The 12,173-nt window shown below is 40.0% G+C and overlaps 1 protein-coding gene across 1 annotated transcript in view; it reads right to left on the reverse strand.

Moving 5' to 3' along the window:
* SELENOF (selenoprotein F) overlaps positions 1-10,529 on the reverse strand; it is a 25,127-nt gene extending 14,598 nt beyond the window's left edge. Inside the window, exons 1-2 of the mRNA XM_015831616.2 lie at positions 10,412-10,529; positions 7,990-8,157 (exon numbers count right to left, since the gene is read on the reverse strand). Of these exons, the coding sequence (XP_015687102.1) occupies positions 7,990-8,157; positions 10,412-10,507 (264 nt within the window). The 5' untranslated portion in view covers positions 10,508-10,529. The remainder of the gene's footprint in view (positions 1-7,989; positions 8,158-10,411) is intronic.
* Positions 10,530-12,173: the final 1,644 nt, after the last annotated feature.

The following is a 12,173-nucleotide window of genomic DNA, read 5'->3' on the forward strand; positions in this document are numbered from 1 at the left end:
GTGTCAAGTTTGACTACTTGGTCTCAAGAGCAGGCATCCAATCAAAACCCACATGTGAATTCTCCATCTCCGTACTGAGAAAAGGCGTTCAGGTAAGACAACGCCCCTTCTCGTTATTAAAATAAAAAAGCATACAAACATTTTTAAAACTAGCATCTTGAATTTCAACATAATTTAGGACTCTGAGCTTATTTATTTCTATATTTCAATAAATGATCTCTTCTGAAATCCTGGCAGATTCATGAATAATGCAATGCACAAGGTAAACCAACTCCAAGAGAGCCCTGAATTCTGAACTGAATGTTGATTGTGGGACCTGAGAGACTCATGATCAAATTCCCTATTCGACTATGAAGCAAACAGAGTCATCTCTGAATATTCCACTTTTTTTTTTAACCATACACCTACTGAGGTGAAAATAAAATTCTAAGCAAATTTCGAAGGAAGAAGAGGAATAAAGTTCAAGCTAAAAATGAAGCTGGGATGAAAATCAAGAAACAATGTCCTGTCCTTTCCCCATTCTACTGATAAAGGAAAATATTTGTAGCTCAGGGTTGACATGAGGGGTCCTAGGTGCTCTCTGAGTTTGGTTGTTTTCTTGCAGATATTTCATTACCCAAATTAGGGAACATCACCAGTACTAGTAAGGAAAACTCATTCATTACTAGCAACTGTAGTCTGGATAATGAAACATCTACAAGAAATCAACCAAGCTCAGAAAGCATCAAGGCCCCCTCATTTTCTAATTCTAGAATGAATCTATCACATTTCTAGCCTCATTACAGGACCTCCTCCTTCTCTTCCTTCTCCTTCTCTACTTCATAGGATCATTAACAACATAGTGGTTGAATATCAAGGCTTTATCTCTGATCTAATAGTTACACTTTCAAGGAAGTATCAACATTTTATTTGGGATGAAAATATAAAAAAACCCAAAGAAAAATGGGAAGGAGTACTCCCATTGACATTGCCATAACTAAGACAATCAGTCTGTTTTACAATTACTATTTTGATAAAGCCTGCAGCAGAAGCCCAGAGGTATATGATCTAAAGCACAGGTGTCAAACTCGCTGCGCAATATGACGTGTCGTGACGTATCGCGACTTTTTTCGCATTGCCAGAGCTGGGGTGGGCGCGGCCTCCACATGATGCAACCGGCCCACGGGCCAGCAGTTTGACACCCCTGATCTAAAGGAAACTAAAAATAAGAGTCGGAATCCTTTAAGGTCACAGCTACTGTATATTTTAATTACCACAGCAAAATGAAACTGACTTTAAAATGAAGTTAAATCAGGTCATGCAAATAACATTAGCCTAAAGCACTAAACACATTCTACTATATTATCAGTTCCTGGAACTGGCAGCTCTTCATGGCAACTTGGTTTAAATTATTCTCAAAGATCTATTTTCAAGTATTTCTATCCCTCTTATCTATTCCCTTCAGATACAGGGGTGGGGTATTTTTGTTTTGCTTTTGAAAAATAACATTTACGGGAAGGGTGAAATTACGGAATCTTTGTAGAAATAATTTCCTTATATTATAATACTAGCCGGCCACGCATTGCTGTGGCTCAGTCTGATTAAATGGAAAAGTAAAAAAAGAGAAAGTGCACGTTTCTAATATGTTTAGACATCTATAATATGTGACATCTATATAATAGTAGGTATATAAAAACATGCACGTATTCGAATGCAACGTTGTGTCAAAATTTCAAAGCAATTGGTGAAGAACTTTCGGAGATTTAAGATTTTGAACAAACAAACATTTATATTTTTATTTATATAGATTAATACTGATCATGTAAAAGAGTAGTTTTACTAAGTATCTCACTCAGTTTCTTGGCATTCTCAGGCCACTGTTCAACATTCATACCATTTGTTGTGCTAATAATCCCTTTCCATACTAGCCCTGATGTCAGGTCAATGATGAAAATGGAAAGCTGCTTCAAAGCAGCTGTTGAGAGTTGACCATTAGGCAAAAAGAAAAAAAATATGTACAGAAAACAGCCTTTGGGCTGACAAAAATTCTGCCCAAGAATAGAAGAAGGCTTCACACAAAGTCTCCATTACGATGGTTTGAAGAATGATGCCAGTATGCTTTCTCCTTCCCAGAAGGGAGAAACAGAAGAGATTTGTCATGAGAAATTCATTATGGAGCCTTGAAAAGCACTAGGAGCAAGCAACCATCTGTTCTGCTTCAGCCCTTGCCTTTTAAAAAGAGCACGCATATGAGAATATGCATATGAGGCATGCATCTTAATTATAATCTGCAGAGATCTGACACAGCATACAAAAATAAAAAGGAGCATTGTGTTCAAAAACGACAACAAAAACATTCATCTGCTGAATTCTGAGAAGGTTCATAAGAGAAAGTATAGAGAAGTCTGCTTGTGAATGGACTCATAGCTGGAATTTGGCTTTTTGTTTTCCGTTCAGTGTTTCCTGTTGTCCAAGAAAGAGGCAGCCATTCTGCTTTAAAAGCCAGCTAGATCTTTCTGATGAAAGATTTTGATTAAAGCTTCAGATTCACACCCTTGTTCCATTTCAGAAACCATATAAGCCAATTAGCTGAGAACAGACTTCTTAGATTTATAGGTATGTATATTTACACACACACACACAAAATATCAGGCAACCACTGGATTCACTCTTTTTTTTTTTAATTGAGTTCTAACAGTGAAGAATATCAGAATTATTAGAAATTAGAAATATCAGGATTATTAGAAATTAGAAAATGCAGTGTAAAAATTGATTTAATTAAAGGAAATAGGTAATTCCAAAAGAGATGACAGTGACTAGTAAAAGATCAAAAAGTCAATTCCAAAGTGCAAGTCAACACATGAATTGGCTTTAATGCCAGGGTCTATTTTCCAGGTGGTAGCTTACAAGACTGAAAACAGAATTTCTGGCACGTTTTAACTTTTTCAGAACAGAATAGTATATGTGTGTACAGGTAGTTCTTGACTTATATCCATAACTGAGTCTGGAAATTTGGCTTTAAGTCATTGATGTCATTATGTGACTGTGTGGGGTATCTTGGGGGTGAGGAGGCCCTGGCTTCAATTTGGGAATGCTAAGCTTCTTGTAGCGCTTAAGTTCAATGCCCAGTGTCATTGCCATCTGATACCACTCACTGATTTGCTCAGGAATTTCTCTGTAGGTGCATGCTTGAAACAGGTCACGGTCCAAGCTCTCCTTAAAGCAATGGATTAACAATTGCTCTGGCCACTCTTATTCTGCCTGCGACCCTTCGGAACTCTTGAACAAACTCCTTTGCTGGTCGACCCCTTTGCTTTAGGTCGCATATCTTCACTTCGGCTTGCAGAGCCTGGGACTCATCTTCAAACCTGGCTCTTAGTTCATCCAGAAAAAGATCTATGTTCCCTAGTCCTGGTGTATCCTCATCGTGAAGACTGGTTATTTACTCTGCAGCCTCCCTTTCTATGTTGGCTACCACTGCATTCACCATTACCCTCTTGTCGGGGTAGACAAAACCATAGGCGTCTAGATGAGCCCACACTTGGTTCATGAAGTAAGACAGCTTATCTGGGTCCCCTTCAAACATGGCTCTGATGGGTGGTGGATCCACAGGAGGTGGAGGTGCCCAGTGCGCTGGATACCAAATAGGGCACTGGTGCGGGCGCCGTGGCTGAGGTGGAGCCCATCTCTGAAAACCTCTTGGCTGCCCCGCTGGGCTCGCGGCTTGCTGTTGGTATGAAGGGCTTCGCCTGGGACCTGCTGCTGGCCTGGGAGGTGGGGAACTGCATGGGTCACGATGAGTGGACTCGGGCTCCGATGGGTGAGGAACGGTTCGGTTGTTCTAGCCTCAGCTCCAGCTGAGACCTTGTACCTTGCAATCGGTGTCACTTCTCTTGATTTCCATTTGGTTGAACTTCTCCTTCAATCTCTCGAACAAATGCCCATGGACAGCTGTCAGATACTTCCATTCCCGATTCATCCCATCCCGCTGATCTCTTTACTTTCCATTTCAGTGTGAGAGATAGGGGGATTGGGAGGAGATCAAGGGGAACTCAGCTTTGGTAGCCTTGGGGATACTCTTGTGCTGGAAGTCTTCCTCTGCTCGATATAATCCCCAATGGCTAGAACTTCTTCTTGCACTGCTGGCCTGTCAGACTTGTCTGCATGGATTTTCTGCCAAGCCCCATTGGTGGAACTCTGTCCCCTGTCTGGGTAGCCATCCGTGTCCCATCTGCAGGTGTTGCACCAGGATTAATGGTTGCTTCTCCTTTTTTCTCCATTTTGCAATCTTCAGAGTCTTTGCCATCCTCCCAAAAGAATTGGAACTCAGGACCCCGAAGAGTGCTCTTCGATAGCTTTCTATCTCAGAGCAAAAATTTTTTTTTCCAGAGTTGGTTTAATGCCAAGGTTCCGACTAATGAACCCAAACAAATCAAAACCCCGAGGCTTGAAGTTTCCTCAAAGAACATGTTTATTGGATACATAATATTGGCACCGTCAAAAGTGAAACCAACTCTAAACTCCCCCCCCCAGGAATTAAATGTATCTAAATGTAGCATTTCCCTCCCCTTACTATGCTAGTGATCATGCTACCCAATGAAGGCAATTGGTAGGCTTTGTGACACTTATTCTCTCTACCTTCCAGCACCTATGGGAATGACCCTGGTTCCCACGGGATGACTCTGTGTTTGGTCTAGCAATCCTGTTGAGTTCTTCTCCCCCTTCCTCCCAACCTGTGTGGCAACCGAGAATGACAAAGATGGCTTCAGCCAGGTTTGTTTCAGAAATTGATCGTTAAGCATGGCACACTTTTGCTGAAAACTGAAAGTGCCACTTTTTGGCAAAAACAATGTAAAATGCAGTCATGTGACCAAGGGATGATGAAAATGGTCATGAAGGTGGCTGTATTGCTGTGCACCTGAAATTTGGCCATGTGACAGTGGAGGGGGCCTGACCATTGGATCTCTGAATTCAGGTTGTAAGTCCCCTTTTGGGGGGTCAATTTTAACTCTGAACAGTGCCTAGGTGATTGGTCATAAGTTGAATACTACCTGTATATCATTAATATATTTTAAAAGAATTAAAATAAGTTTGTCAGCACCAAATACCTTTGACTGAGGGGACAGGATAATTTTAACTAAAAAGTATGTAAGTGAACAGCACAGTTAACTAGCTTCACAATGCAGTGATCCCTACTATATTGAATGGCTTCACTGGATAGATCTACAGAAGATAAGGCTTTTCAATTATTAGTGATGGTTATATAACTGCTTAGCATTTATTTGATCACATATCATTATTGCATACAGTACTATTATGTGTTAAAATCCAGTTTAACTCATTAGAGATAGTTTTAAGTGCAGTCTTGCGTAGAAGGATTAAAAGAAAGATACTGCTGGAAGAATTATAATACTATATATAGATAACAATAAACTAGTTTCCATATGGGAGTTAGCGTACTAGTATATTAATAGCTGTTTTCCATGAATGAATTTTTTATATTAAGAATATCAAAATTTAATAAGAATTTTTATTATAATTCATGATGATTTTATTATAATCATAACATTTAATACTAGACTCAAAGAAAGAGTACTGAAAGGATAAAGTGCAAGGGAAAAGCAAAAAGAAAGAGAGGAAAGTAAAAAGTAAAAATAAAGAAAAATAAAATATTTACAAAGGTGACTTCCAACATTCATCACAAGTATGAACAAATTTTACACTCTACTACCTCTAGGGTTACAATTATCTCTTCATTCCATATCCCATCCTTATCTGTAAACAAATCCATAAAGCATCGTGTTTTCTCATGTATGCCTGTGTCTCAATAAAAATGATAATCACAGTAATGAACATTGTTGATCTATTCTCTTATCCAAATAGTATTAATTGTGCTCTGTACTCTCTTGATGTTTGCCTTGACCTCATTTTGTTAACTTTATTAAATTAGCATGCAATAGATACCTTTCATATCAAACAAGATTGGATGATTTGATTCTTCCACGAGAACAGAGTTGAGCCAAGAAGCAAATAATAATAATAAAAAGAACAGGATTAAAAATGTGCATTGTGGCGCAGTGGTTAGAATGCAGTATTGCAGGCTAATTCTGCCCACAGCCTGGAGTTCAATCCTGATGGGCTCAAGGCTGACTCAGCCTTCCATCTTTCTAAGATTGGTAAAATGAGGACCCAGATTGTTGAGGGCAATATGCTTACACTGTGAACTGCCCAGAGAGTGCTGTAAAGCATTGTGGGGCAATATATAAGTTGAAGTGCTATTGCTATTGCTAAAAGATCATCAGAAATTCCTTACACTTCCACTTGCTATCATTATCATTAACTTGACTGGTAAAGTAGTGATTATGCTACTTGACACACAATTAATGTAGGGGAAAAGAAATAGAGCTCATTGATTAGCATTCATTTTATGTTGAGAAAAGACAAGGCCTCTCTATGTAGGAAGAATATGGCAACAATTTCTCCCTTTGCATGCAGAATGGGAGACTAACTGTAAAAACCAATAGGATAAAATTTATGCCACTTTTTCTATCAGGAAGGCAAAGCTTAAAATTTCTTCCTGTTGTATGCAGGAAGCTCTGTCCCTTCAATCACATGAATTGATTTTAGCAAATTCTGTACTACCTTTCTTCTATGGTATATTATAATATAACAAGAAAACCTGCAACTGGTTAAGGTACTTGGGAACTGAAGAGAATGTGCAACAGTCAGCATAATACAGTACATAATTTAAATGCATCTATTAGGTGGCTAACTCATGAAAATTTTGATGACCAATGCTTAAAAGGCATATGAAATATGTTTTCAGATATTATGTGATTATCATTTTTGATTCGGCCTGGACATGATCAAAGTCATAAATTTAAACTATAATATACAAAAACAGTAAAATGGGATACAAGCAAGTTCCTATGAAGCATAAATCAGTTATTACAATGACATGCAATTCATTGTACATGTGAAAGTACAATGTTTTTAAGTGTTGCTTATACAGTGTTTATATAATAAAAAGTATCAGCTTTTAAAATAAGTTGCCAAACAGTTTTCATTCATGCCTTTTTAGAAAGACAAAATATTATGAGAAGTTTCCGACTATATATCATGTAATTCTTAAACCTCTCTAAATAAATCTTAAGAAACCTAACAAATTTTGTTTCTTGAAACAGAATTTCTGAATTACTAAGCCTGAAATTCAAAGCACAGAGCACTCTCTCTCAGAAATGTCTTTACAATGAACTGGGCATTCTTATCACTGTGGTCCAGCACGAGATACATTACTTTTCTGGAAATATTTCATTGCTGTATTAATAAATATGTTTTTAATTGCATTTAGTTGTGTGGCACCTGATAATGATGCCTCGAGAATAGAAACAATACATTTTGATTTCAAACCGATGGGGGATGACTATTACCAATAATCATATAAATAGTTGGCTTCTCCTGAATGGCAGCAAGAACAGTTATACAGAAAAAGTTCATCACTTGCCATAATGGAAATATTCAAATCTGAAATACAATAGATATTTTCCTTTCTTCAGATAGGAAAAATATTCTTCTATTGTAAAATAAAATAAAATAGTTGGTATTTACACCGGGGAGCTGATATTTAAAAGAAATGTAACTAGCTATTTAACAAAATCTTCTAAACGTTTCCAGTAAACAGCAATGTATTATTGCTAACAACTGGAATCTGTTCAACTTTCTCTTCAGTTGATTGTGTTGATCTAACATCTAACTGATTGTATTTCATTTTGCTCAAACTTAACAGATTCCCTAAGATACAGAAAGCAGACTGCTGGCTGACTCATGTTTGACCTTAAAGTTTTAGGAAAATCAGTACTGGCTTAACCAAATGAAAATGCCAACAAACTTTTGTTGGCAAAATTTACAGTATTAAGATTTAATAAAAACTTTCAGTATAAATAATCTTGTATCACAGGATAGTTAAAACACATTTTAGCTCAGATATTTAAACATAACAATGAAACCTACCTTTCTAGTTTCAGATTGAGCTTCCTCTTGGCAGCACTTTCTGCAGAATGGATCCAACTGATTCAAGCCAAATTGGCCAAGAAGGTCACAAGAACTGCACAACAAATTACTGGAAAAGCCAAGATCTCTGCATGCCTCTGATGATAATTCTGCTCCATAAGCAGATATCTGAAATCAAGTAAAATTTACGCAATCACTTTAACATAGATATCTGTAACGTTTCAGTGTCCATAGTAACAATTTCTAAATAACAGTTTCAAGATCTTCGATTTCCCACGGCAAGCAAAACCTAAGATTACTCTTTTGAGAAGACTCAGGTAAACAGGAAGCATATTCACTAATTTACCTATTTGCTGTGTGAGGTTTATTGCCACAGGAATTGTTGTATTTATCCTGTCTGACTGGTTTGCAATCTTTACTAACTATAATTTGTTCCCTTTAAGTTTAGCCAACAATGAGCTATGAGCTCATAGTGGTTTGAGAATCGGCTTATGTCGTTGTATGTTGGAAAGCCCAGCATGAATTTGTGGAGAGGTGGTGTTATGTTCTTCATTTAGCAATTAAATATTTATCTTGTTCTTATTGCAGATATCTAATACTACACATATTAACAGCAGCAAGAATTGTATTTGTCCAACATTGGAAAAATGAAAACTTACCAACTGAAGAAGTATTAAGAAAATTTTAGAGTGTGCAGAAATGGATAGATTGACTTTAAAGATTAAAGAGAAAGAAGACTCAGTGTATTTTAGAACATGGGATAATTTCTATCAATGGCTAGAAAAACGAGTCAGAGAGAAAGGAATGTGTTATGTAATTTTGAATATATATTAGCATATTGTTTATGATAATTAACTACCGTATATCTATTATTGTTAGTTAAATACATGTACCCAGACATTATGCTGTTTGCTAAATATTGAAAATATTATTTGGAAAAATCCCAACCCCAACCCTAACCCAAATCCCAACCCTAATCCCGATCCCACCTTATCCCCAACCCTATAAAATCTAATAAAATCTATACAAAAATATTTATCTTATTCTTCAAAGGGCTCATTTGCTTTTTTATTTTCATAACTGCCTTGCTGAAGGCTAGTGAGTAGACCAAAATCATCCAGAAAGGGTTTTTTTTTTCTGAATATGGGGCTTTAACTTGCCACTTCAAAAGTTTCCACTGCCCCCACAATTCAAGTCTTACTTGCAAGGGTGAAATAATAGTATAAATGCCCACTATGGTGGTGATGGGAGATTTACCCAGTTACAAAGGCTCCTAGGATGGGTGTCAAGTCACAAAACTCTACAATTATAGTTTATTTCTCAAGCCTTTTAATGCCATTGTTATAGTTTCAGTTATTATATATAATTGGTTAGATTTTTTTATTTTTGTTTTAACAGGCTGTTACCGTAGTAGCGCTTTTACTATTGACCTATAAGCCACCTAGAGTAGACCCATCCAGCAAGCAAACTGTGTTACAGATAAGTAGAAACTATGCATGTGATTTTGGTCTTGAAATTAAAGATCTAATCACTTCAAAGAGCGTCTTTGGGAATTGGGGGGAGTATATATATTAAGAATATTAATAAAGTTTAATTAACTTATTATGTAAAGTTCTATTAACTATATTTCCAAGGCATCTGTTCCAAAGTATCCACTAGTATTCATATATCAAGTTCATTTCCCCCCCTAATATGTTCCGTAGTACGACTAAGAAATTAAAAATGGGGAAAACTACCCAATATAGCCCAATGGCGAACACCGAAATAATTATACTGAATCGATTACAAGACTTCGCATACTTATTCGAGTAAAATCACGACAAGCTTTTACGCTGATTTCAAAGTATACTGAAGCTTTTACGCTGATTTCAAAGCTTTTACGCTGATTTCAAAGTATACAAGCTTTTACGCTGATTTCAAAGCTTTTACGCTGATTTCAAAGTATACTGAAGCTTTTACGCTGATTTCAAAGCTTTTACGCTGATTTCAAAGTATACTGAAGCTTTTACGCTGATTTCAAAGCTTTTACGCTGATTTCAAAGTATACTGAAGCTTTTACGCTGATTTCAAAGCTTTTACGCTGATTTCAAAGTATACGACAAGCTTTTACGCTGATTTCAAATTATACTGAATCGATTACAAGACTTAGCATACTTATTCGAGTAAAATCACGACAAGCTTTTACGCTGATTTTACGCTAAGATATAATAACAAGGGCCGTATCCAGCTCAACTTTTTTACTTTTTTCAAAAAAAATCAAACGCGTCTGCATATTGCAATCTTTTCGGGACGGAACAGCCGGGAAGTCGAAGAAATAGCGAGTCAAAAATGACGAGCAGAAACATCTTCGCCTCAAGACCCTCTCTGGCCGCTCCCCAAGCTCATCGTCGCTACTCTCCTCGTTCTAACGGTGCTTTCTTACCGCCTGCAGCGACGCTAGCAACCAAAGCCAGTAACGGCCAAGCCCCATGGCTCCCTGTCGAATCGCCATGTTGGCACAGACAGTCAGCACAGGCATTCTATTTATTAGGCCCCTATACCGGCAGGATGACCAAAGTACTGCCTGTTCCGAGCAAAGGAAATATCCATACAGTTCTCCCATTCACACGGAACTGACCAGTGTCAAAAAATTCGAGAAGGGGAAGAACATATTGGAATGTGCAAGAAACAATTGACATGCCTTCCAAAACCACTCGCTCCCTCTTTTTTTTTCCCAGGCACTTTCTTTGGACGCTTTGGAACAGAGCTACCTACTCTCCTTAGCGAACGGTGCCTAGAGATTGACAAGACGGCAGACCAATCACACAGGCGAACATTAACATTCGCCTTTACGGCCGCATCCAATACCCTAAGGGAAAGTAGCTTAGGCCTACGGGACAAGTTTGCCCAATCAGTAAGTGAAGGGCTAGAAGGGCTGTCGGCTCAGTTCCTTCCCAGTTACGTGAAGGAAGCGTTTGTAGGCGGGCGGATGGGATGCATAAGCCAACCGAAGAAGGACAAGGGGAGTGGTAGCCAATGGACGTTACCTTTGGGGGCGGGACCTGTATTCTGGCTGGTCCGGGGTAAGCGAAAGAGGGCGTGAACACGGCCGGGCGTTCGGTTGCTGAGCAGCGCACGCAAATTGGTGGCTGGGGTGGCGGGGCGCGTGCCTGGGACCGTGCGCGGAGCGGGGCCGCCGGATTGAGCCGCTGGGAGGCGGTCAGGTTGTCGGGTGGGCGTGCGGCGAGGCGCGCGGAGGCGCCGTCGCGAGGTTTCGCGAGGAATGTGAGAAGCCCCAGTTCTTCCCGCGAGCTCTCCCCGGCGACGGGCTCTCCCCTCGCTCGTCTGCAGCCGCCGGTTTTTTTTTGTTTGTCTCCCGCAGAGGCTGTTCCCCAACCACCACCACCACCACCCCGGTCTCCCCTGTCAGCCCCCCCCCTTCCTCCGCCCCGTGCGATGTCGTGATCTCCAGGCGGACGTGCGACCGAGGAGGCGGCGCTCAGGTGGCGGCGGCTGCTGCTGCCGCTGCAGCCGCCGATGGGGCTGCTCCGGATTATGTTGCCGCCGAAGTTGCAGCTCTTGGCGGTGATGGCGTTCGGGGTGTCCGTCCTTTTCCTGGAGAACCAGATTCAGAAACTGGAGGAATCCCGTGGGAAGCTCGGTAAGTCCTGGACGGCCTTGGCCGTGGGAAAAGTAAGTGGTAGCTATGGAAAGGGGGGGACAGAGGTGCCGTCGGAAAGTCGTGGTTGGGGGGTGTGTATAATGCGATTGTCTGAAGTGGGGTGGGGTGGGGTGGGGTGGGGGGGAAAAGATCCCTTTCATTTTATTGCAGTACAACCAAGATGGCAAGGATGAGGATGGTGGTGGTGGGGGGACTGATCTGGAGAAGCTTTGGATTGGGAAGACAGTTGAAAGCCCTCGGTGTCTCTATAAATGAGATAATTCGGTTTGGTTTGCGTGATTCCGCGACAAGCCCTGCAAAAATAAATAAATAAATGACACAACTGCTGGCCCCGGATTTAATCTATATGTAGATCAGTGGTTCTCAACCTTTTTAATGCTGCGACCCCAACCGGTCGTAAGTCGAGGACTAAACCGATCGTAAGTCGAGGACTAAACCGATCGTAAGTCGAGGACTAAACTGGTCATAAGTCGAGGACTTTCCCTGCCCGGGAGCGCCGCGCATGCGTGGTTCCGCCCCCTGC

This window comes from Protobothrops mucrosquamatus, unplaced genomic scaffold (assembly GCF_001527695.2).
Source record: "Protobothrops mucrosquamatus isolate PMUCROS unplaced genomic scaffold, P.Mucros_1.0 scaffold_268, whole genome shotgun sequence".
Classification (NCBI taxonomy): Eukaryota; Metazoa; Chordata; class Lepidosauria; order Squamata; family Viperidae; genus Protobothrops; species Protobothrops mucrosquamatus.